The sequence below is a fragment of the Bradysia coprophila genome, unplaced genomic scaffold (assembly GCF_014529535.1).
Source record: "Bradysia coprophila strain Holo2 unplaced genomic scaffold, BU_Bcop_v1 contig_235, whole genome shotgun sequence".
NCBI lineage: Eukaryota > Metazoa > Arthropoda > Insecta > Diptera > Sciaridae > Bradysia > Bradysia coprophila.
Window position 1 is genome coordinate 3,074,545 of NW_023503496.1, and position 26,020 is coordinate 3,100,564.

The 26,020-nt window shown below is 37.8% G+C and overlaps 1 protein-coding gene and 1 long non-coding RNA gene across 3 annotated transcripts; one reads left to right on the top strand and one right to left on the bottom strand.

Moving 5' to 3' along the window:
• Window positions 1–398: 398 nt before the first annotated feature.
• LOC119077474 lies at window positions 399–26,020 on the bottom strand. Of its 2 annotated transcripts, XM_037184682.1 has the most exons (9): window positions 25,880–26,020; window positions 24,649–24,726; window positions 24,429–24,582; window positions 24,254–24,372; window positions 20,856–23,039; window positions 20,003–20,781; window positions 19,118–19,831; window positions 17,368–18,511; window positions 399–438 (listed from the first exon to the last, which is right to left on the bottom strand). In XM_037184682.1, exons 2-8 carry the CDS (start codon window positions 24,701–24,703, stop codon window positions 17,378–17,380), a joined length of 5,139 nt encoding a protein of 1,712 aa, XP_037040577.1. In that variant the 5' UTR covers window positions 24,704–24,726; window positions 25,880–26,020; the 3' UTR covers window positions 399–438; window positions 17,368–17,377. The 2 variants fall into 2 exon arrangements, with proteins under 2 accessions (XP_037040577.1, XP_037040576.1); XM_037184681.1 differs by lacking the exon at window positions 399–438 and having other exon boundaries at window positions 17,312–18,511.
• Window positions 4,843–21,335, top strand: LOC119077476. Its single transcript, XR_005087812.1, has 3 exons — window positions 4,843–4,877; window positions 15,352–15,355; window positions 21,227–21,335. It is a non-coding gene; the product is annotated as an uncharacterized LOC119077476 (long non-coding RNA).

Genomic DNA, 26,020 nt, shown 5'->3' on the forward strand with positions numbered 1-26,020 from the left:
GTGTTGCTTTTAGTTTCGAAACGACAGCAGATGTCGTCATTTGCCTTAGAAGACTCTTAATGGAAAGTATACAAGTGACAGGTCGGTGCAACCTTCAAACGAATGAAAAGTTGGGATCATTAATGAAGAGAGCATCAGGGGAGCCACGTTCCAAAGATTATCTGTTGCAGAAAATTTCTATTGCTACACAGAGAGGCAATGCAGCATGTATTCTTGGAACTTTAGGAGGTAATAAAGCAGATGATCTTTATTTATTGTAATACTTGTTGATTGAAAAGATCGTTTTTTTACTGACTGCGCCGTATGCGAGCAGTATTTTTTTTCGTTTTGAATAAATATTGTCTTTCAATAAAAACATTCTAAAATTCACTCTTTATTTCAAAATTACAGAGTCCGTACAAAAATTAAGCAATTTTTTGATTATTTAGTTTAGAATTGTGTAATATTGGCCAGGATCCAAATTCAACTTCATCAATTCACTCTCATAATCGCAAATATATTTGCCTTGACCAGCTAATTCTAATGAAATGTCACTCACAAACTCAGCAATTTTAGTCCAACCTACATCTCGATCTGTACTCAATCTAACCGTCCAAAGTGCATATGGGCTTAGTAATAGATCGCCGGTCATAATTTTGCCTCTGCTAACAGACTTAATGTCTGGATCACCTTCAAAAGAACATTTTAAGCTGTAGCTGAGCGTAACTTTGTCGCCTGGTATAACATAGTAATTCCCTTCAAAACCATAGTAACTGTTTCCAGAATGTTCCAGATGAACCATAAAATATTCGAGAGCATCTTTGAATTTCGCCAATCTCTCCTCATTTGCATTGGCCAAGTTGAATTTTATGTAAATTACACTGAATTTAATAGCTTCGCGAACACGTACGTACGTTGAGCTGTTACGAACGTCTGCTAACAAAGTTACAGATTCTTTACCGAACAATTTCTGTATTGTTGTGCGATGACTGCTATTGGTCCACTCGTAAAATGGTCCGCCTATCTTTTCGTTGCTATAAAACTTGCCTTCGAAGAAAAATTTGTCGTGACTAGTTACAGTTGACCAGTACGTTTTGATGGTGGAAATTGCTGCTTTCAACTGAGTATTTGCAGTTACAACAAGTTCTTGTAACGATTGATCGTCAATAGTTGGCTTCAGACTATTGGGAAGGTAAAATTTAGCGAAATGACATTCAGCAAATGGGAAAATCCACTGTTTAAACACATGCATTGCGTTGTCAAACTCAAGAAGAACCAAATTTGATAAAATTGTCACGTTCAGTTGCAAGACAAGCTCTTCATATTTAGTGCCTTTGAGAAGGTACAAGTAGTCTCCTGCATTTCCAATGTTGTAGATGTAGTCTCCCAGAGCTTGTTGACTGCGTAGATTCTCAAGGCGATCAAATATATGAATTTGAAGTGATAAGGCTTCGCTTAGCTGTTCGAAACAGGCATTGAGGTCCTCTACAGCGTCAAAACCTTCCATGCTTTGGTTCAGTAATTTTTGAACGTCTCCTAGTGCTGTCTGTACTTTCCATTTTGTAACGTCCAGTGCAATCTAAAACATAAAACAGATACAGTGGCTAATTCTTAAAAACCAGGGAGTTGCGGTAATTGTTAATAATTTAACTGATAAAAAATGATTTTTTACTTACTTGAGACTGTGTGGGCAAGCTTTTTTGTACTGCTTCCACATTCTTTTGGATTTCTCGAATAACCGGAAATAGTATGCTATAGACAGCTTTCTGGTAAAACATGAGCGCCACAATTTCTTCATCCAAATCTTTTATTGCCGCAGTCATGGCATCAACTTTTTTCTTGTCACCTTTAACTTGGTTGTACAAACTAATACTTGACTGAACAAGAGTGATTCCGGTTTTTATTTTCTTCACAACCGACAACGCTTTTTCCTTCTTCTTGTCTCCAGCAGAAATTTCTTTTTCTAGCGCTTTTTCCTTCTTTTTAATTTCGTCTTGAAGCTCCTCTGCAAGTTTCGTTATTGTTTGAGTGGATTTATGAAGACCTTCAACATCATCTGCTGGAATCTCATTATTTTGTTCTTCTTCAAGTTTTGGAAGCAGTTCTCGAGTTTTGATGTCGATTTCTTTGAGATCAGCTTTTTCATTCGGATTATCGTTGATACCATTTTGACAAACTTCTAATTGAGCGGCAAGTTCTTCAATTTTAGCCATTCGAATTTGGAGCAGCACATTTGTCAGTCCTTGAAGTCCATCAAGGACGCCCGGTGGTAATAGTACCTTATCACCATAATCGACATCTGGATCCACAACGAGTGCACCTCCTATTGCAACACCACCAGAAATTACAGCTCCAACTCCTTGTCCTACTGGTCCAAGAAATCCACATGCCTGGAAATAACCAAAGTTAATAAAAACGAATCAAAAACAAATTTCGACATTTTAATTAAAGAATTTTGCATTCTTGCAATTAGGTTAAGAGCTATGCTCAGCAATAGACCCTCTGCTTTGTAGCCTACATTTAGCCGGAAAATATTCGTTTTTTATGAGTTCTCTGAACCAAAATCTTTTTTTTTTAAGTATAAATCCATTAAAGCAAAAATGTGTTACTTTTAATGGAAAAATTCGTTTGTGAGTCATACCCGTCATACATTATCGCCTTAGAGAAATCTTTGAAGATTACATAAATTTACACAATCTGCACAAGTGGGATAAGTTATCACACACAAGCCAATTTTTTCTATAAAAGTAACACATTTTTGCGTGCTCTAATTGTTTTACTTTTTCAAAAAAGAGGCATTGATGCTTTGCTGAAAAGCATACTTTTTGGCGTTTTTTAAAACTGGATCTTAGTTTCCTTTTGACGATATCTTTCCACCAGAATCCTTTTTTTAATATAGGACCGCAATAACGACCACGAATGTGTTAGCTTTCAACAGATAATAGATTTGGTTGTAGCGGTTTGACCAACTCTGAGAGAACTGAGTACTTTATGAAACTTTCGTGACTACGAAAATTAATTTTTATTCCCTTGGCTAAAAGTCATGGGTCTTACGGATGATAAACACTTTAAAATGTATGTGACACTTTATTCATTCCTTGATAACACGATAACTTGAGTAATATTCCACGGAATAAAAAAAAATATGTTTTGTGGTTTTTTGTGAATTTTGCATTTTTATATGGAGAAATCAAGAACTCAAGTAAAACACAGAAACAGAAAATGTGTCGGTTTTCAAACCTCCGCGCGTGTAAGTTTGTTAATGGAAAATATTTTTTTGAGTGATCTCATGGTAGTTGTTTGTTCAATTTATAAGAAAACAAGTCAGGGTGCATATTCTCGTAACTTTAAGAATTTGTAACTTGACAGTTCGTGTAGGATTTTATACACGCAATTGTCAAGTTACAAATACTTGGAGTTACGAATCGAGGCCCAGTTAATTGATTGAGAAAATCAGTCAGTCAGTGGACCTGACCCACCCAAAAGGTGGGGTCTAGTTTTTAGGTAACACATTCGTGGTCGTACATTTTTCAAAAAGTATTCAGATGAAAAGATTTCATTGGAACATTGGAACTATTGTAACGCCATTTACGAAAAAATTTGAACTAAAAGAGTGCTACTATTGTAACGCTGGTTTCATAGGAGTTTGAATTTATAACTTAATGAAGAGAAACTTACTTTTCCAATAAAATCGAAGACACCAAGAAATGCTCTGGCATACAAATTTTGTCGCATTTTGTCTCTTGCTTGAATCAGCTCTTGTAAACTCTCTTCACCTTCTTCGATCAAGTCTACAATTTCATTTACCAGTTTTTCTAGTGCATTGTTCATGTTACCCGTCGCCTTTTTAATAGCTGGTTCCACCTTCTTCTCCATCAATTCTAGTCCCTCCTGTACTTTGAGCTCAATCTCACTTATATATTCATCTCGAATCTCAATGGCTGATTGCTTTCTGTCATCTACTACAATGGCGTCAATTTTCTTCAAACTCTCCGTCATAAATGTTTCTAAATCGACTATCAGACTCTTGGACTTATATTGAAAATCCAATGCACATAGTTTGCTCAAACAAGCCGTGTAAACGGTTGAGAGTGCAAGTCTTTCAACATTTGTACCACTCAAACGATTTACTGCTCCGTATGCATTGATTCGTTTCAACAAAGAGTTGTAGTACTTTGATGAGTTGAAATGTTGATACAATTTGTAAAATTGAGCTTCTAACGTTGTCAGCTCATGTAGAAAGCCGTAGGTGTTGTACAAATACTCTTGCATTTGTCGGGATTTGTTAATATTTTTGAAAAAGTTTAACAAATCATTTCGACGCAACGGATTTTCATTGGACAGCAAAAGAAGGATTTCTTTGTAATTGTTCAGCTGAGGTGTTAATTCACTAACAGGTATTTGCTTGTCTGGCTGTTTCTGACCCTCATTGTTTACACCATCGGTTCCCCTGTCACCTGAAACAAATGTGTTATTTTATGTGTATGCCAAAAGATAAGTTAATTCTCAACGAATCTAACAAATTTTTTACCTGGATCTGAGTACCCTGTAACAACCCAGCTTCTATGTTCCCATCCTCCGGCTGTTTTTGCGTCCTCAGTCATCATGTAATTGTACCAGCGGTAAGCTTGCCTGTCATTTGCGTGTTTAGCGGCATCTCCTCCTCGTCCACCACTTCCAATTTTTCCGCTTTTTCCATCTGTGTGGCACAGTGTAGGACATCCGCTTGCCTGACCATAGAAATCCAATGTGATTGCTCCAGCAGTGTTGGGAACACCGCCAACTCCACCATTTCCACCGCGACTTCCATTCGTTGCTTTGTCATCTCCGAAAATGGTATACCATTCTTCTCGTTGGAAGACCAAAAGTAGAGGTATAGGACATAGTACCGTTGTTTTGTATTTATTTTGTTTGTGACGTGTACTTGGCGCATGCCAATAATCAGTAGGAAGCCTTGGATCGACACCTGCTGTTCCGGGACCACCTTTTCCACCAGATTGTCCATTTCCACCATCTCCACCATTTGCGTGAATCAATAATCTCTCCCCACCAACAACTCTATCTGCTATGCCAACGAAATGGCCAGCAGGTTGGCCAGGTTTTCCTGGCGAACCGGGCTTGCCTTCCGTTTCTCCGTGACCATCGTGTGCTGGACCATCATAAGACTCTCCTTTGTTTCCACTTAGATCAATTGTGAAATTGCCAGTAACATTCCATGTTGGTGATAACAGTAGAAGATGCAGTCCCGGTGCTTGCAACTCCTCATCAATGAACAGACCACAAGTACATGAAGCTGAAAGTACTTTAGCTTTCGGCTGCTTCTTGTATTCTTCTTTTATACGTTTCATGGTGAGAAATGGTGCACAAAGTTCTAGGACGTCTTTTTTGTAAGTTTTCGAAATTGGTTGTTGTAAACAAAGACGTACGACTGAATTGATTTCATTCATACGTTCTTCGTCCATACGTAAACTTCCAACTGTTGTCTTGTACAAATTCAGCTTCTCCAAAAACTGATCAATGTTTGCTGATGTGATTTTAAGACCTTGGGTCGATTTGGGCATTCCCCAATCATTGATGTCAGCCACGTTGTACAGTTCTGTACTTTGTTGTATCTGGTACTGACTCAAAGCATCATAAACTCGAAACAACAAAACAAACCAAGCGTGTACTTCGTTAGATAGTTTGGCAATATCTTCAAATGCAAGTTTCGGTACGTTTTGAATGTCATCTCGTTCAAGCATGTTTTCCAGAAAAATCATGAAGTCAACGTGCTTGCTCAGCTCGTCGACACGTACGCATACATTGGCCTTAGCTAGCCGTTCTCGGAAACATTCAATAGTATTTTTATCAATCCTATTCAAAGATTTCATGGCATCCGAAATTGCTTGCACGCTTTCTTGCAACGTATTTAGATAGTCTTTCAGCAATTTCCAATCAACAGCTGCTTTGACACTCGTCCAAATTGTAGTTTCGATATCCGCAGCTATTTTGTTCAAGTCGTTTTCAATTTCGTCGTCAATTTCTTTCGCCAGCCGCAACATCTCGAGTTGTGTTGATTCCGCAAGTGTATACCCGAGATCTTTTCGAGACACCGGAACGTATGATGAGTCGTTGACAGCGTTAATAATGGTTGGTCTGGTTGCAATCATGAGTGGTGAACCTGACACCAACGGTCCTTCTTTTTCAGGATTTCGAAGAAGGCCTACACGCGTAAATTTTCCTGATTTTTTTGTTACCAGGGCCTCCACTATGAATTGTGCATTTTGCAGAGCTTTAATTGTGTCTGGATTTGTTTCAACTTCTAAGCGACTTTTCAAGCCATGGGTAACGTCGTTTTCAAGGATATACACAATACCACCCATTACATCTTTATCTCAAACGTCATCATTGCTGTTGTTGGGTGTCTTGGTTGATACCATTGCAAATGCGTCTTTGAACTTTGATGTGTCTTTGATAAGCTCACCCAAATTACAAAGTGTGTCAATAAAACCATCTCGATCCATTCCGACAGCAGAATTGTAATCGACACAAAGTAGCACTTTGATTTCGGAACAACGTTCAAAGACCAATCTTGTCAGGTAAGAAGTTGCAATTGCAATTGCAGCGCCACGGTTTTCTTTAAAGCCAGGCAAATCGTAATACGCCGTGTCCCTTGTCGTGTTAATGAACAATTCCGGATACAGTGTTTGCGACTCCGTTGATTTGCCTAATGCAAAGACCGTTTTTGATTGATAGCATAATACTTCTTTAGCAACATTTTAATGCATAAATTGAATAGTACAAACGGGATCAGCTTGTAAAAGGGAAGCGATCAGAAATATAAAAAATTCCACCTAATTAAGAATGAACGTGACAACTAAAACCGAATGGATCAATTGGACCAAATGGACCAATTGGACCAGCTAATTTTTCTTCAGTGTACCAGTCTGAGGAATTGTCGAACCGAATCTTGCATAGAGCAAACATCAAACATTTCCCGGTTTGCGTCTATCATTGAAAATTATCCGGCCGAATTGACACCAACAGACCAATAAACATATGCGAAGTGCTTTTTAACGTTACAATTGCTCAACGGACTGTTTAAAGACAAGTTTTATGTACAGTTCAAGTTTTCAGTTGAGGTTATGACGGAATTGTTCAGGTGTCAAAAATGACAACGTCAAAAATGTCAATGTCAAAACTGTCACTTCACGACAGAAAGTTTCGATGTGGTTTGGCTCTAAAAAAGATTTTCTTGAAGTCACAAAAATTGATAAACGCACTCAGTACAGATTGTGTGTGAAATCAATTTGAAGAAAATGTTTTTTTAGTAAAATTCGAACTTTTGTTTTTGTTAAGTTGCCCTTTTTTACTTGGTAGAGGTTGACGCAATTTGTGTGTCACCGCCTTCGTGATCAACTCAGAGTTGTCTTAACCTGTTCTTTCAGAACCTTGGATTTCTCACACAATCTGTCTGAGTGTGAGAAAGTTCACTAGCCAATAAAATAATATTTAAATTAAATAAACGATTGCGGTTTTAGACTGTTGAGACCAAGGGCAATCTGGGGATGTAAGCAAACCCTCTCCTAGAGGAGATACTTCAGTTGGGCCGTTTCAAGAAATTTAAACGAAATTTATGTTGTAATTCGTAAAATAATTTGATCGAACTAACCACTGTGTCCTCGTCTAACAAGAATACAACAACGTATGTATGGGAAACACTAATACTCATCGATATAATATAGGGTAGATAAGTAATGTCATAGCAACGTTATTCGGAAAGATCACATGGATGTATGTGTAACGTAACTTACGCTTTGAGAAAGCGTGCGAAATAATGTCATGCAAATATTTATTTGAAAATAATTGAAACTCTGCTTTTCTCAATTTCCTTTTTCTCTTCGTTTTGTGTTGTGATTCGTATTTTTTGCACTTATATGTGTGCTATATTTCCGAAATTTCGTTCTTCGTGTCTCATTATCTACAGTATATTATATCGATGCTAATACTCTATCTAGCAAACAAACTATCAGCTCTCTGTGTCAAATTCACACCTTATTTCTTTGTGTTCTACAAACACTATTCCACATTTTGACTGACTACGCTGTAATTTACATGTAAATGCCAAAGGCTACTTGACACTTTCACCACCTAAATACAAGTAGTTTGTCTGCTAGAGAGAGTATTGGAAACACGTTAATATTTCTAAATTTTAAGTCACTTGAAATGATTTTGTAAGAAGCATGTGTGTCATACCCGGCTTACTAATCTTGCCATCTTTGTCCAAGATCACCAATTGTCCAATCTTGGGTGGATATTTTTCGGCATACATACGAGAATAATCCGACGCAACAAAGACCACACACGTCGATTTCCTGAAATTTCGAATTTACCTTATCTTTGATTGCAGCTAACAATATTCGTTAATCATACCCAACGCCAGTATTTCCAGCCACCAGAACAGCACGTGGAAAGTCTTCATCAAACAAAATTTTAGCTTCTCCTTCTTTCACCAAACGATAGGCTTCGTCAATTACGGCATTCCCAGATGATTGAATCATTTTGCTAGATTCAAGTATACGTAAACCTAACAGATGGAACGATCATTTAAGCCAACATTATTGAGACGATTTTTCGTTAAATTCATCCGGAAAAATTTACCATTGCTAGGGCGTCGTCTTGCCAGAGTCTTTTCACGTGCTACATTCGACTGCATCGGAATTTTGGTTTGTTTTACGCCTGCAAAAATTAATCAAGTTGTCATTATGTAGAAGGGCATTTCGTCAAAAAAAGTGATTTTCGTTCCTATTGAGTCAATGCGCTCGAAGAACAGGCGCGAGAACAGAATTAAAATAAGAGGCCTCCACGACGCAGTAGTCTAAAATTCTCATAAGCTTTTTTAACAAACAAAATTTTGAAGAACGCCAATATAAAATCGGAGGTACAATGTAGATATTTCATTTCTTTGGTAACTTTACCGTTATTTTCAACGGCGTTTATATACAATAGTAGTTTACAGTACATGCTGCGAATATGATTCATTATGTAGAGGTACAATTTTGAGATAAGAGCAACTCACAATTGTGTGTTTTAGCCGTGTCAAAATAACAGTTTTCAAACCGAGGTGCTTAAAACACACGCCACACGCATGAGATTGCGAGTTACAAAACTATTTCCTCATGTAATGAATCATGTCAGCAGCATGGATTGTAGTCTATTTTATTGCTTCCCATGCGAAAATTGATTATTATCAATTTCTTAACGCAGTTACAAAAAACTTCTCTTAATACGATTATATCGGAAGGCAAAACCAACAAAACTTTGTTGCTATATACCACATTTATGCAATTCAGTGAGCGAATTCGATACTTACCTGTGTGCAGTGTCATATGAATCAGTTTTATTTGATCCAAAAATCAATGCGAAAAAAAATTTATCGCACCCAAAATACATCGACACGATCGTAATCATCAAATGTAATAACAACTGTTTTCAATACTGTTAGAACAACTGTTTTTGCAACAGTTGTAACACGTTTTCAGTGGATTTCAATTTCAGTTTCAGTTTTTAGCCCCGTACGAAGTACAAAGGGGCTTATAGGATTACGATGCCGTGTGTAATTGATGGAATTCGAAGCAGACGGTAAGGGCAAAGTGTTTGCCTATGTTCATAGATAACGAATCCGCAATAAAAATTTTGTCTGTCCGTCTGTCCGTCTGTCTGTCCGTCACGTCGATATCTTGAGTAAATCAAATCCGATTTCAATTTTTTTTTCCCTGAAAGATAGTCCAAATAGTGAGGCTAAGTTCGAAGATGGGCATATTTGGGTCGGCCCTTCGTGAGTTAGGGCCGCCTAAGTGCTTTAAGGTCTTTTGGGGATATTTACGGCAAAAAAAACGATGGAAATGCAAATGAAACGGCAAAAGATAGGTATTGTCGATACCGATTCAGTTTATTAAAATCGGGTGAATGGACCGTGAGTTAGAGCCCTAGAAGTGAAAGGCTACTCGGCCCTAAGTGTATTTTGCATATAACTCGAGTAAATTTGATCCGATTTTCCTAAATTTTGTTTCATTTGAAAGGTAATCGAACACCGAATAGAATGTTGTTGAAAAAAAAAATTGGGTCCTTGGATTAAGGCCGCTCCACGGCCCTAAGTGTGTTTTGCATATAACTCGAGTAAATTTGATCCGATTTTCCTAATTTATTTTTCATTTGAAAGGTAATCGAACACCGAATAGAATGATGGCAAAAAAAGTTTCAAATTTGGGTCCTGGGACTAAGGCCGCTACTCGGCCCTAAGTGTATTTTGCATATAACTCGAGTAAATTTCATCCGATTTTCCTAATTTTTTTTTCATTTAAAAGGTAGTTGAACACCGAATAGAATGTTGTTGAAAAAAATCAAAATTTGGGTCGTTGGACTAAGCCCGCTACTCGGCCCTAAGTGTATTTTGCATATAACTCGAGTAAATTTCATCCGATTTTCCTAATTTTTGTTTCATTTGGAAGGTAATCGAAGGCCGAATAGAATACTGTTGAAAAAAAAAAATTTGGGTCGTTGGACTAAGGCCGTAACTTGGCCTTAGGCCTCTCAATAAATTAAAATTTTAGGTCAACTTGAAATTTGTGTAACATTTGAAAGGAACGTCGTACGGGGCTTCGTAATTGCGCTATGCGCAATTTTTAAGACGTACACATTTCATAAGAATTTTACTTTACCGACGTTTACGGGCGCAGTAGGCTTACGGTAAGAGTAGGGCGACGGACGAACTAGGGTCACGTACGCAATAGATGTACGGGTTTGTACGGGGCTCAGTCGCAGCAAACGCTCCGACTGTTCTGATGGCTCGTTTTAGTGAAAATTTTGTTTTTGTGGTTTGTTTTGTAGGCTTGGGGAATTCGCTCACTGAATTGCATAAAACGTTGTATGAACCACGAATCGTATGCTGGAATATTATCGTACACGATATCTTGTCAACCTCGGCTTCGCCTTCGGTTGCCAATCTACATCTAGTGCGATAAAATACCTTCACACGACGATTCTTGTTTCATAAATAACTGTTGCAAACGAATCAGTATAACGCCGAAATCGGCTTTCACTTCTACAAAAAAGATCCAGAAAACAACACTTATTTCACATTGGTATTGTTACAACACTATAATCACAACAGATGTCATACCATCACAAGCAAAGCAACGATCGCAAAGCAGTTGGTGGCATGTTGTTGAATTGTTTTTCCGTTTGCTAAAATTTGCTAGAATTTGCCGTTACCATTATGAAAATCTGTCTATTTTTGGATCAATTCTGGTGGGTCAGTCTATGACTAACTAAAAATAGATAGATTTATGAAAATTTGGCCTCTTCAGAGCAAAAACATGGGCCCTGACAAGATCTGGCTACAACGAAAAAAATCCTTATTTTACTCCCTGGGGCGACAGACGCACTAATAGGGTCACGTACGCAATAGATTTACGGTTCGTACGGGGCTCAGTCGCAGCAAACGATGTTCTGATGCCTCATTTTGATTATACTAATTATTTGAGGACGCCAGCTTTTTTGGACAAAAACGATAATGTCCAACAATAACAATAATTCCCAACAATAATGCCCGTCAAAAATGGCGACCATTGTGAATGCATACACATGTACATGTCAATTTTCTATTTATTTTTGATTTTTATTCTAATTTGTAGGAAGCTAACGACATTGAGCTGGAAAAAATTGTTTCAATTTACAACACGCTGTACGACGACAAACATTATATGTTCCGCTTGCAGGTTAAGCACGTGTTTGCTGTGTAGTGGATGATGTTTGTCGTCGACGTTTACGTTGAAAGATGAACAGATTTTTTGCCAGCTTAATGTCGTTAGCTTCCTACAAATTAGATCTACGGATTGCAGCAATAAAAACAGATCCGGACTCACTTTTAGAATAAAAATCAAAAATAAATGAAAATTGACTCGTCCGTGTGTATGCATTCACAACGGTCGCCATTTTTGACGGGGCAATATTGTTGGGAATTATTGTTATTGTTGGACATTATCGTTTTTCTCCAAAAAAGCTGGCGTCCTCTATTATTCTTAAAATTATCCCATAAAATGTCCCCTACTAATTCTTATTGAGACGACATCTGAACGGCATAGTGAACGGACGTGTTTATACGTCGCTCTCTGAAAGTGTTTCTTTTGTGCTTCTTTGTGTAAATAGATTTGTGGTTTTGTCTAACTTTGTGCTGCTTTTTGATGATTTCGATGTTTTTTGGCTAATTATGTGTGGTCAAATAGTGAAATAATTTAAAATTTATTGACAAAATCAAAATCGTTTGCTCGTGAACTACTTTTTCTTTGATCAATATGTACGGCTTGTACAATTCTATTGTTCTCTTTTGTTAACGGACATGTGCTTATGAACAGCAATGATTTTGTTTGGATTTACAATGAAATTTCTGATACTCTTCGCCGTATGGCTCTATGTCGGGACTCTTAATGAACCTGATTCTAATGATCCACGGATCTCTTGCGATCTCTTGCCTAATGGCTCATGACATTATTGAATGTGTAAACTATCTAATTGTTATTTACAGCTGTAGCGGTACTTGGACTTCTTTTGAGCAAAACTAAGTTAAAATTCATATTGAACAGTGAATTTGTTTTGTAAGGAAAATTTCCATTGGAAATGCAGAATGATATTTTTATCGGTACAAACGGTACAGGCTTCTGTATACGCTTTGTACAAGACTTTTTGTTTTTTTTTTCATATTCAGACATGTGATTGCTACACCGTTAGTTTGGGATAGTCCCATACAACAGCGAATGTCTAACCCAACCCCAAAGCCAGTACAATGGGCCCAAACGGAGGCCCCCGTGCGTGCTCTACGCTAGTAGAGCGGCTTACTTTAATAAAAAAAAAATCTTATTTCCGAAAATTTGCAAAAATATCAGCGATAGCGAAATTCTTACTCATAACGGATACGGCTATAATTAAATTATGTTTTTTTTTATCATATGTGAGTATGACCCTTATACATAAATGTTGAATTGAACAAGTAATATTTTGGTTATTGACGCACTCCAATAACGTTTCAACTGTCTGGTTGGACCCATTGAATAAAACCATATTATAAAACAAAATGAGAAATGATGTGGCAGAAGGTCGCACAGAGACAACGCACTTTAATAACACGCCCAAGAACAGATTTTTTTAACTGTCATTCGTCCTCTTTTTTTTTGTATGGAACGTCCGTAACGCAGTGGCCTATACCAACAAAAAAAACTGAATTTCTATGAGAATCTTAGACTACTGCGTCGTGGAGGCCTCTTATTTAATTCTGTTCTCGTGCCTGTTCTTGGAGTGCGTTGACAGAGAACAAAATACACTGGTACAGCTTCTCAAAGAAATACCAAATATCCTACAATTACGTAACATTTAAGCACGTAGTCAAATTTATAATATGTCACTGTGTGGTAAGATAACATTATGCATCAGCTCGGAGAGGGAGCTTGGTTTTATCTTTGCATCGTACACAAAAAATGCTATGCACCAATGTCCAAATGTTTATTTTGACGAGTTGGATTATGATCCGCGCCTTCGGCTTAGGATCGCAATCACTAACTCGTCAAAATAAACATTTGGACACAGGTGCATAATACAATCAGTTTTTAACAAGAGGTTCAGAGGACAGCATCCCCAAGTGAAGCGTTTTCAATTGTAGTGAGTAGATTTCCTGACAAATCCTTCCTGCTGCGCCACTTGTTCTATGTTACTTCAATCACTTTCCATTTGATTTTCTCTCAAACGAATATTTCCCGACACTTTTTATAAAAAGAAAACTTTCACTGGACTAATATCGTATAATTTGAGTACGTGCTTAAATATTACGTGATTTTAGGATATTTGTACAGCTCTGCTACTGTAGCAGTGCTATGATATTTGGTATTTCTTTGAGAAGCTGGTATCGATAGACAATTCTTCCTGCACCAGCGTATTTTGTGCTCTGTGCGAACTTTTTCCATGTAAGAAACTCGTTGTGGAACCGAATAGAACAAAGTGTTTTTGAAACGGATTAACCCAGATATGCTTATCTGCTATATCTTTCTTCATCCACAAAAATTGATCTTTAATATTTAAAATTGTGAGACCTTCTTGGTAACCTGATCATTTAATTTGTGTAGCGTGTCCTTGTCCTTCCGGTTCTTCCTTACTTTATATGAATAATTTCGGTCGTGTTATAACGCTAGTTTTCATATCAAACATAACTCTTCACACGACTCTGAAAACCCTTAATAGCGCTGCTCAATCCGTTCACGACAAAACGACACTTAACGCGATTCTTTAAAACGTTCAGTAACAGTTTCACTCGATTTGAACTAATTAAACTAAACTTGGTCCACAGTTAGCCTGTCACACACAGCTATTCATCTGTTATCGATAACGACGACAAAAATAATAATAACAAGCTCTGGTTAGTATGGTGCTTTATGTGGTAAAATGCATGTTAAAAAAATTGAAGTACAAGATTTGAAATCAACCGATTAAAAATACTTTCTATGATGCAATTAATAGACTCGATAACAATACTAGCCATTATATGCTTGCCGTCTGTAACATGTTTAACATTGAATAGTACCTGAGAGAAATGTTCCGTTGGAAGCACTAACAGAAATTTAAAATTGAACTAAATGCCTTTAGACAAAAACTTTACTTTTAACACAATTAACTAAAACCAAAACCCAAAAAATATTTTATTCTTTTCAGTCAATTTCCAATTCAATCCGTTCAAACTTCTTTAACGATCTGAGTGCAAATCTGCCGGTATGTCATATTTATGCCTAAATATCTTATCGAAAATTCAATTACGCACACCCAAAAAAATATTTCGACTTGGATATAAAGATTAATTTTTTTTAAAGAAACTAACGCTAACGCTAACGCTAAAATCAAAAATACAAGGGTCGTTTACATCATTCGCTAATCACGAAAATATTAGCGCACCAAAGTTTGCGAAATCGAAAATTCGAAATAAATTTGATCACGACATATATTTGGGAACGTGGAACGTCACAGTTTCTTAAAGCCAACTAAAGTTGATCTTTGTAGATCGAGTACTGGCGGGTCATTCTCTGCAAATTGAGTTTCAGTGTCAAGAATCCGACGAATTCTCAACGTTGATTAGTGTAGCATGTGACCGTACTTCACACACTTCATTCAGTGTTGCTGCACAGAAGGCTAGGATACATCTTCAGTCAAATTGTTTTCAATCGAGGAACGTTTTCAGTCGAATTGTTTTCGGCCAAGAAAGGACTTGGTTCCAAACAAGGAAGGGATTTCAGGATGTTCGTCGCTGGTTTTCGTGAGCTATGTGAAACATGGTTGGTTGCCGGATGATTGTAGGTGAGTTTCTAGGTTTTTGTGTGAATCTTTGATAAGTGTTTGAATGTTGATTGCTTGTTTTGACTGATTTTTTGTGACGATTCAGTGGGTTTTTAATAGTAGCTTCCATGAATGATATCCTAATTTCCATCGGCAGATGGCTCATGTTCAAGTAAACTTCGAATACTCGTTAAATTTTTGTTTACTGTTGTCTTGTATAAGAGGCTATCGGAAACAACTGAAGATAATCAGTCCACTCTGACTTTTGGACCGCCGTTAGTTCTTGATGTCGGAACAGGCTTCTTTTTCTCAATTCATTTACTTAACATGAGCCTTGGGTAAGGTAAGAGTGCTTAAGCTCTGTTTGTTCCTGTTTTTATTTCATTTTTTAGCTTCATTTTGAAAACCGGGTCGGGTTTTGCCGAAAAATTGTCGGGTCAGGTTGGCCCGGGCTTTAAAGTTATAGGGTTCGCGGCTGGACAAGATGATTTTTCCTTCATTCGTTTCAATGTTACACTCACATTCATTAATGACATTCTAATCATCCGTTGCCAATTTGCATCGTTAAAAATATCGGATTTCCTGTTTCTTTTTTTCAAAACGATTGTGTTTTTATGTGAGAGTCAACGCTGAATCAGTACGGAATCAATGCTGAATCAGCATGAAATCAACTCTGAATCAATACAGAATTGACGTCGAGTCAGAACGGTATCAATGTTGAATCAGTATGGAATCTGTATATTTTACAGTGCATAATCACTCCTCATATAATTTGTTAAGTGATTCGGCGTAGTTGTTGGTGCGATCACCATAAACAGAGATATTGGCTCCTCTCTATTGTCTTCTGCGAGAACTCGTGACTCGTGAACTCTGTTGTTGTTGCAAAACTATTACTAGATTCGCCGAAAATTTTAAACCGCTACAATCTGCTATTCATATATTATGGACTACAACGACAACCGTAAACGATGAGTTCTAAGTAATGCAGCCAAAGGAAAACTTATGTTTAAACAAATGAAGTAAAATATTTTGCATGAGTAACATTTGCTAATTATGCTGGTGATACGCTTGCCGCCTGAGACAGATTGTAAAAGACTGGCTGAAGTCTCATCTAAGAGTTTAGTAGGGTTTCCACTCAACAAAAAGTATTCCGTGTAAAAGCCGTGAGAGCTGTTAAGTAAACAAAGAAAAAAAATGGAAAAATGCAATTTTGTTTCTCACACAGAGTACTCTTTTGGTAAGTGGAAATCCAGACTTATTTTTTGACATTCTTCCCAATTCATTGAAAGTTTTAAGATTCATGAAGACCATGCTGCTTACCGATGTACTTGAAACGTAATTGTGGGGTAAGAGGGCCGGCGCAGATATATATTTAATTGTATCCGAAAATTTGCCATCTTTCAATAGCCCAAAACGTTTTGCAATTCGGTTTGTAGCCTGCACGTAATGGAACCAGCCACCCATCAATCGTGCTTTTGGAAAATGTTTCAAAACTACCTTTCGCAAAGCGGCTTCGTAATCAGCCATGACTTCCGATACGAGATGACTTGGGATTAACTCGCTCAGTTTGGTAAAAACATTGTCGTAAGCTTCGAAATTTCTCCGTTCCATCAATACATAAGCGAGAAGTTGTAAACAATCGGTGTGATATTGCCTTGGCTCAATACATATCCGAACATAGTCTATTTATTGACAGGGAGCATTGTTTTTCGGCAGCGTTATGCTTGATTTCCTCTTACGTCGTTTACGCTCCGTTTAGCTCAACCACGCCTCTTTTTTATTGTTTAAAGAGTAAACGGCGTAAGAGGAAATCAAGCAGTACCATTCACAGATTATACGGTGGTGACAATAAGTTTTTGTTGCTTTTGTTTTCGAAACAACAGAAGTTGTCGTCATTGTTCTTTGAAGACACTCGGAACAGATTCTTAATGGAAAGAATACAAGTGACAGGTCGGTGCAACTTACAATCGAAAGAAAACATTCTAAAATTCACTCTTTATTTCCAAATTACAGAGTCCGTACAAAAATTAAGCAATTTTTTGATTATTTAGTTTAGAATTGTGTAATATTGGCCAGGTTCCAAATTCAACTTCGTCAATTCATTGTCATAATCCCAAATGTATTTGCCTTGACCAGCTAATTCCAGTGAAATGTCACTCACAAACTCAGCAATTTTAGTCCAACCTTCATCTCGATCTGTAATCAATCTAACCGTCCAAAGTGCATATGGGCTTAGTAATAGATCGCCGGTCATAATTTTGCCTCTGCTAACAGATTGAATGTCTGGATCACCTTCAAAAGAACCTTTCAAGCTGTAGCTGAGCGTAACTTTGTCACCTGGTATAACATAGTAATTCCCTTCAAAACCATAGTAACTGTTTCCAGAATGTTCCAGATGAACCATAAAATATTCGAGAGCATCTTTGAATTTCGCCAATCTCTCCTCATTTGCATTGGCCAAGTTGAATTTTATGTAAATTACACTGAATTTAATAGCTTCGCGAACACGTACGTACGTTGAGCTGTTACGAACGTCTGCTAACAAAGTTACAGATTCTTTACCGAACAACTTCTGTATTGTTGTGCGATGACTGCTATTGGTCCACTCGTAAAATGGTCCGCCTATCTTTTCGTTACTGTAAAACTTGCCTTCGAAGAAAAATTTGTCGTGACTAGTTACAGTTGACCAGTACGTTTTGATGGTGGAAATTGCTGCTTTCAACTGAGTATTTGCAGTTACAACAAGTTCTTGTAACGATTGATCGTCAATAGTTGGCTTCAGACTATTGGGAAGGTAAAATTTAGCGAAATGACATTCAGCAAATGGGAAAATCCACTGTTTAAACACATGCATTGCGTTGTCAAACTCAAGAAGAACCAAATTTGATAAAATTGTCACGTTCAGTTGCAAGACAAGCTCTTCATATTTAGTGCCTTTGAGAAGGTACAAGTAGTCTCCTGCATTTCCAATGTTGTAGATGTAGTCTCCCAGAGCTTGTTGACTGCGTAGATTCTCAAGGCGATCAAATATATGAATTTGAAGTGATAAGGCTTCGCTTAGCTGTTCGAAACAGGCATTGAGGTCCTCTACAGCGTTAAAACCTTCCATGCTTTGGTTCAGTAATTTTTGAACGTCTCCTAGTGATGTCTGTACTTCCCATTTCGTAACGTCCAGTGCAATCTAAAGCATAAAACACGCAAAATTAACTTTACTTTAATTTTTGCCTCCTGACTGAGAAATGGAAATCGAGCTGCGAATATGAAACACAAGAAGTCGAAGGGAAAGATCGATCCTACCAAAATACCTTGATGGAACGTTAACATAAGGCAAAATACCTTAAAACGACGTAAAAATATTCAAATCGATAGTTTCGAATTCGACATTTTATTTGGTGAGTATTTAGCCCAATTGTGATGACAATGACCGAAATTTGGGCGTAATTGGTGGGGATGGTGGCGATTTCTTTTAATCGATGAGGATTTTATTGTTTAGTCGACAAATTCATTTTCAATAGTAAACCTACTGTTTCTTCGTCGGTGCTTTTAGACCCGTACGAAGTACTGGAGTCTTATGGGTTTACGACAACGCACAATGTTTCGTTTAACATGTCGAGTTCGAATCCCTGATTAAGGGGAAACCTATTGTTGTTGTCTAGAGATGTCAAATGTAAAAAAATGTCAGTCTGTCGAACTGTCGGTCTACATGACAACTTGAATAAAACACATCCGATTTCTTGAATTCTTTTCGCCATTTAAATTTGCTGATAAAAAATGATTTTTTACTTACTTGAGACTGTGTGGGCAAGCTTTCTTGTACTGCTTCCACATTCTTTTGGATTTCTCGAATAACCGGAAATAGTATGCTATAGACAGCTTTCTGGTAAAACATGAGCGCCACAATTTCTGCATCCAAATCTTCTATTGCCGCAGTCATGGCATCAACTTTTTTCTTGTCACCTTTAACTTGGTTGTACAAACCAATACTTGACTGAACAAGAGTGATTCCGGTTTTTATTTTCTTTACAACCGACAACGCTTTTTCTTTCTTCTTGTCTCCCGCAGCAATTTCTTCTTCTAGCGCTTTTTCCTTTTTCTTAATTTCGTCTTGAAGCTCCTCTTCAAGTTTCGTTACTGTTTGAGTGGATTTTTGAAGACCTTCAACATCATCTGCTGGTATCTCATTATTTTGTTCTTCTTCAAGTTTTGGAAGCAGTTCGCGAGTTTTGATGTCGATTTCTTTGAGATCAGCTTTTTCATTCGGATTATCGTTCAGACCATTTTGACAAAGTTCTAATTGAGCGGCAAGCTTTTCAATTTCAGCCTTTCGAATTTGGAGCAGCACCTTTGTGAGTCCTTCAAGTCCATTTAAGACGCCCGGTGGTAATAGCACCTTATCACCATAATCGACATCTGGATCCACAACGAGAGCACCTCCTATTGCAACACCACCAGAAATTACAGCTCCAACTCCTTGTCCTACTGGTCCAAGAAATCCACATGCCTGGAAATAACCAAAGTTAATAAAAACCGAAGCAGAAACAAATTTCGACATTTTAAATAAAAAATTATTTGCACTCTTGCAATGAGGTTCAGATAAAATTTACGGAGAAAAATGACAACTTAGTCTGGATCATTGGGGTTTGAATTTACAAGTTAGTGAAGAGAAACTTACTTTTCCAATAAAATCGAAGACACCAAGAAATGCTCTGGCATACAAATTTTGTCGCATTTTGTCTCTTGCTTGAATCAGCTCTTGTAAACTCTCTTCACCTTCTTCGATCAAGTCTACAATTTCATCTACCAGCTTTTCTAGTGCATTGTTCATGTTACCCGTCGCCTTTTTAATAGCTGGTTCCACTTTCTTCTCCATCAATTCTAGTCCCTCCTGTACTTTGAGCTCAATCTCACTTATATATTCATCTCGAATCTCAATGGCTGATAGCTTCCTGTCATCTACTACAATGGCTTCAATTTTCTTCAAACTCTCTGTCATAAATGTTTCCAAATCGACTATGAGACTCTTGGACTTATATTGAAAATCCAATGCACATAGTTTGCTCAAACAAGCCGTGTAAACTGTTGAGAGTGCAAGTCTTTCAACATTGGCACCACTCAAACGATTTGCTTCTCCGTATGCATCGATTCGTTTCAACAAGGAGTTGTAGTACTTCGATGAGTTGAGATGTTGATACAATTTGTAAAATTGAGCTTCTAACGTTGTCAGCTCATGTAGAAAGCCGTAGGTGTTGTACATATAATTTTGCATTTGTCGGGATTCGGTAATGTTTTGGAAAAAGTTTAACAAATCATTTCGACGCAACGGATTTTCATTGGAGAACAAAAGAAGGATTTCTTTGTAATTGTTCAGCTGAGGTGTTAATTCACTAACAGATGTTTGCTTGTCTGGTTGTTTCTGACCCTCATTATTCACACCATCGGTTCCACTGTCACCTGAAACAAATGTGTTGTTTTATGTGTATGCCAAAAGATAAGTTAATTCCCAACGAATCTGACAAATTTTTTACCTGAATCTGAGTACCCTGTAACAACCCAGCTTCTATGTTCCCATCCTCCGGCTGTTTTTGCGTCCTCAGTCATTATGTAATTGTACCAGCGGTAAGCTTTCCTGTCATTTGCGTGTTTAGCGGCATCACCTCCTCGTCCACCGCTTCCAATTTTTCCGATTTTTCCATCTGTGTGTGTCAGCGTAGGACATCCGCTTGCCTGACCATAGAAATCCAATGTGATTGTTCCAGCAGTGTTGGGAAAACCGCCAACTCCACCATTTCCACCACGACTTCCATTCGTTGCTTTGTCAATTCCGAAAATGGTATACCATTCTTCTCTTTGGAATACCAACAATGGAAAAGTAGGAGATATCAATGTTGTTTTGTAGTCATCCAGATTGTAACGAGTACTTGGCCTATCAAAATAATCAGTAGGAAGCCTCGGATCGACACCTGCTGTTCCTGGACCACCTTTTCCACCAGATTGTCCATTTCCACCATCTCCACCATTTGCGTGAAGCAATAATCTCTCCCCACCAACAACTCTATCTGCTATGCCAACGAAATGGCCAGCAGGTTGGCCAGGTTTTCCTGGTGAACCAGGCTTGCCTTCCGTTTCTCCGTGACCTTCGTCTGCTGGACCATCATAAGACTCTCCTTTGTTTCCACTTAGATCAATTGTAAAATTGCCAGTAACGTTCCATGTTGGTGATAACAGTAGAAGATGCAGTCCCGGTGCTTCTAATTCCTCATCAATGAACAGACCACAAGTACATGAAGCTGAAAGTACTTTAGCTTTCGGTTGTTTCTTGTATTCTTCTTTTATACGTTTCATGGTGAGAAATGGTGCACTAAGTTCTAGGACGTCTTTTTTGTAAGTTTTAGAAATTGGTTGTTGTAAACAAAGACGTACGACTGAATTGATTTCATTCATACGTTCTTCGTCCATACGTAAACTTCCAACTGCCGTCTTGTCCAAATTGAGATTCTCCAAAAACTGGTCAATGTTTGCTGATGTGATTTTAAGACCTTGGGGCGATTTGGGCATTCCCCAATCATTGATGTCAGCCACATTGTACAGTTCTGGACTTTGTTGTATCTGATACTGACTCAAAGCATCATAAACTCGAAACATCAAAACAAACCAAGCGTGTACTCCGCTAGACAGTTTGGCAATATCTTCAAATGCAAGTTTCGGTACGTTTTGAATGTCATCTCGTTCAAGCATGTTTTCCAGAAAAATCATGTAGTCAACGTGCTTGCTCAGTTCGTCGACATGTACGGACACATTGGCCTTAGAAAGCCGGTCTCGGAAACATTCAATAGCATTTTGATCAATCCTCTTCAAAGATTTCATGGCCTCCGAAATTTCTTGCACGCTTTCTTGCAACGTATTTAGATAGTCTTTCAGCAATTTCCAATCAACAGCTGCTTTGACACTCGTCCAAATTGTAGTTTCGATATCCGCAGCTATTTTGTTCAATTCATATTCAATTTCGTCGTCAATTTCTTTCGCCAACTGCAACATCTCGAGTTGTGTTGATTCTGCAAGTGTGTAACCGAGGTCTGTCCGAGACACCGGAACGTATGATGAGTCGTTGACAGCGTTAATGATGGTTGGTCTGGTTGCAATCATGAGTGGTGAACCTGACACCAACGGTCCTTCTTTTTCCGGATTTCGAAGAAGGCCTACACGCGTAAATTTTCCTGATTTTTTTGTTACCAGGGCCTCCACTATGAATTGTGCATTTTCCAGAACTTTAATTGCGTCTGGATTTGTTTCAACGTCTAAGCGATTTTTCAAGCCACGTGTAACGTCGTTTTCAAGGATATGCACAATACCACCCATTACATCTTCATCTGAAACGATGGTACCGTCATCATCCGGGATGTTGGGCGTCTTGGTTGATACCATTGCAAATGCGTCTTTGAACTTTGATGTGTCTTTGATGAGCTCACCCAAATTACAAAGTGCGTCAATGAAACCGTCTCGATCCATTCCCACAGCAGAATTGTAATCGACACAAAGTAAAACTTTGATTTCGGAACAACGTTCAAAGACCAATCTTGTCAGGTAGGAAGTTGCAATTGCAATTGCAGTGCCACGGTTTTCTTTAAAGCCAGGTAAATCGTAATATGCCGTTTCCCTTGTCGTATTAATGAACAATTCCGGATACAGTGTTTTCGACTCCGTTGATTCGCCTAAAATAAAGACCGTTTTTGATTGATAGCATAATACTACTTTAGCAACATTTTAAAACATAAATTGAATAGTACAAACGGGATCAGCTTGTATAAGGGAAGCGATCAGAAATATAAAAAGTTCCACCTAATTAAGAATGAACGTGACAACTAAAACCTTCGGTGAAATGTTACCAAAAGTTTTTGGGTTTTTTTTAAGTGGACCAGGTTCGGCGAATCTTGGCCCTAATAGTCTAAAACTTCGGTCGTTTAATTTTAACATTCTTTTATTGGCTAGTGAACTTCCAGCGAAAGTCGAAAAGGGTGTTTTTTGTCCGTGATTTACTGCCGCTACAGGCTATGGACATACATAAACATTCGCCAGGTGCGAGATATCACCTTTTAAAGTTCGTCAAAATCTCCAACTCTTAACAGAAACATTATTTTGGTTCTTTTCGAACGATGATACAAGGCATGTAAGATATCTATGCTTGTCCCGTATCTCCTGAACAATACCCAACCCATCCAATAAACACACTCCCATGAATGGAAGGTTCTGAAAGTACAGGCTACGACAACTCTCGAGTTGATCACGAAGGCGGTAACACATAAATTGAGCCAACGGCCACAAAGCTCGTATGAAAAGGTCAACTTACCAAAAACAAAATCTCGAATTTTTCTTAAAAAAAAAAACATTTTCTTGAAGTTGATTTCACCAAGGTTCTGAAATAAGAGATTAAGACAGCCATGAAGGCGGATGACACCAAAATTGATAAGCGCACTCAGTACAGATTGTTTTTGTTAAGTTGATCTTTTCTACTCCGTAGAGGTTGACGCAATTTGTGTATACCTTCGTCGATCAACTCAGAGTTGCCTTAACCTTTCAGAAGCTTGGATTTCTCACATAATCTGTACTGAGTTCGTTTATCAATTTCGGTGTTACCAGCCTTCGTGGCTGTCTTAGCCTGTTATTTCGAACCTTGTGTGTATGTCCATAGCCTTAATATGGAGCTTCACTAGCCAAGAAAATAATATTAAAATTAAACGACTGCAGTTTTAGACTGTTGGTGACAAGGGCAATCTGGGCATGTAAACCAAGCCTCTCCCAGAGGGGATACTTGAAATAATTTGATCTAACTCTAACCACAGTGGTATGTAATGGAAACTCGAAATATTTCTAAATTTTACAGTCACTTGAATATTAAATGATTTTGTAAGAAGCATGTGTGTCTTACCCGGCTTGCTAATTTTGCCATCTTCGTCCAAGATCACCAATTGTCCAATCTTGGGTGGATATTTTTCGGCATACATACGAGAATAGTCCGATGCAACAAAGACCACACACGTCGATTTCCTGAAATTTCGAGTGTGTTACCTTTGATTGCAGCTAACAATATTCGTTAATCATACCCAACGCCAGTATTTCCAACCACCAGAACAGCACGTGGAAAGTCTTCATCAAACACAATTCTACCTTCTCCTTCTTTCACCAAACGATAGGCTTCGTCAATTACGGCATTCCCAGATGGTTGAATCATTTTGATAGAGTCAAACAGACGTAAACCTAACAGATGGATTTAAGCCAACATATTGAGACGATTTTTCGTTAAATTCATTCGGAAAAATTTACCATTGCTAGGGCGTCGTCTTGCCAGAGTCTTTTCGTGTGCTACAATCGACTGCATCGGAATTTTGGTTTGTTTTACGCCTGCAAAAATTAATCAAGTTTTCATTTTTATTTCCGAACCCTTGCAACAAAGAAGGAGTGCCGCTTCTCCGTCCGACTTATATAAGATATCGTTTTCATATACAACGATTGCAAAATTCTTACTGTGATAACGGGTACGGCTATAATGTAATTATGGTTTTTTCTATCATATGAGTTGACCTCCGGTCTTAACGTATAATGTTGAATTGAACACGTAATTTGTTTGGTTATTCAAGCAGTCCATTAACGTTTCAACGATCTGGTTGGGCTGGACCCATTGACATTACAAGGACATTACGTGCTTGTTTTGAGATTTTTATTTTGCCGAGAGGGAGGTTTGTGGCTCGAGCCGAAGGCAAGTGCTATAATCCCTCGTGGCAAATTAAAAATCTCCCAACAATTACGAAAGGTATTTTACTTACGAAGCCCTGCGAAAATGAAAATTTTTGCAAGTGTACACGCAAAATGGGCTGTGTTTGAGTAAAAATAATAAATATTTGTGGTGGCTCAGCACTCCTACTAGCATGAACACTGAATTTACAAGTGTCAAATTTTGAGGCTTTAGTTATACGAGCTACCGCTTAGGATTGTTTGTATTGTATTGTATGTTTTAACTCAGACAATGAAAACAAGTCATCTATCTGTACAACAAAAAACGCTCCAAATATTTTCTATGTTCATGCTAGAAGCAGGGCTGTGGTGGTGGTGTAACCCACTACGAGAAAACTCAATATTTCACTAAAATTGACACAAAACGATGATCCCACTTTTTCCAGAAAGGACGCACATACTAAGTTATCATCGAAAATATGTCATTTTTTAGCACAAATTTAGGCTACAATTTAGCGTTGGGTCGATTCATTTTAAGGCTAACACGTTCGAGGTCGTTATTGTGGTCGTACATTTTTCAAAAAGGATTCTGACGAGGGGTGGACAAATGTGAATTACGTTGAAAAGATATCAAAAAAAATTAAATACGAGAAATGCAAATGTAGTTTATAAATTCAGCTAAGCATCGATGCCTCTCAATAGCGCTGCTTAATCCGTTCACGGCACCTCTCACGACACTGAACTCGATTCTTTAACATGTTTTGTAACAGTTTCACTCGATTTGAGTTAATTAAACTAAACTTGGTCCAGAGTTAAATATTACCTGAGGAAAATATTCCGTTGGTAGCAACAATAATAGAAACTAAACAATTAAAATTGAACTAAATGCCTTTAGCCAAAAACTTTACTTTTAACACAATTAACTAAAACCAAAAACCAAAAAATATTTTATTTTTTTCAGTCA

Coding starts and splice junctions, on each gene's coding strand:
- LOC119077474 (XM_037184682.1), bottom strand. CDS start 24,703: ATGCAGTCGATTGTAGCACACGAAAAGACTCTGGCAAGACGACGCCCT. Junction 20,782..20,855: donor TACAGGGTACTCAGATTCAG/GTAAAAAATTTG, acceptor CATTTGTTTCAG/GTGACAGTGGAACCGATGGT. Junction 19,832..20,002: donor TCTTCGATTTTATTGGAAAA/GTAAGTTTCTCT, acceptor GGTTATTTCCAG/GCATGTGGATTTCTTGGACC.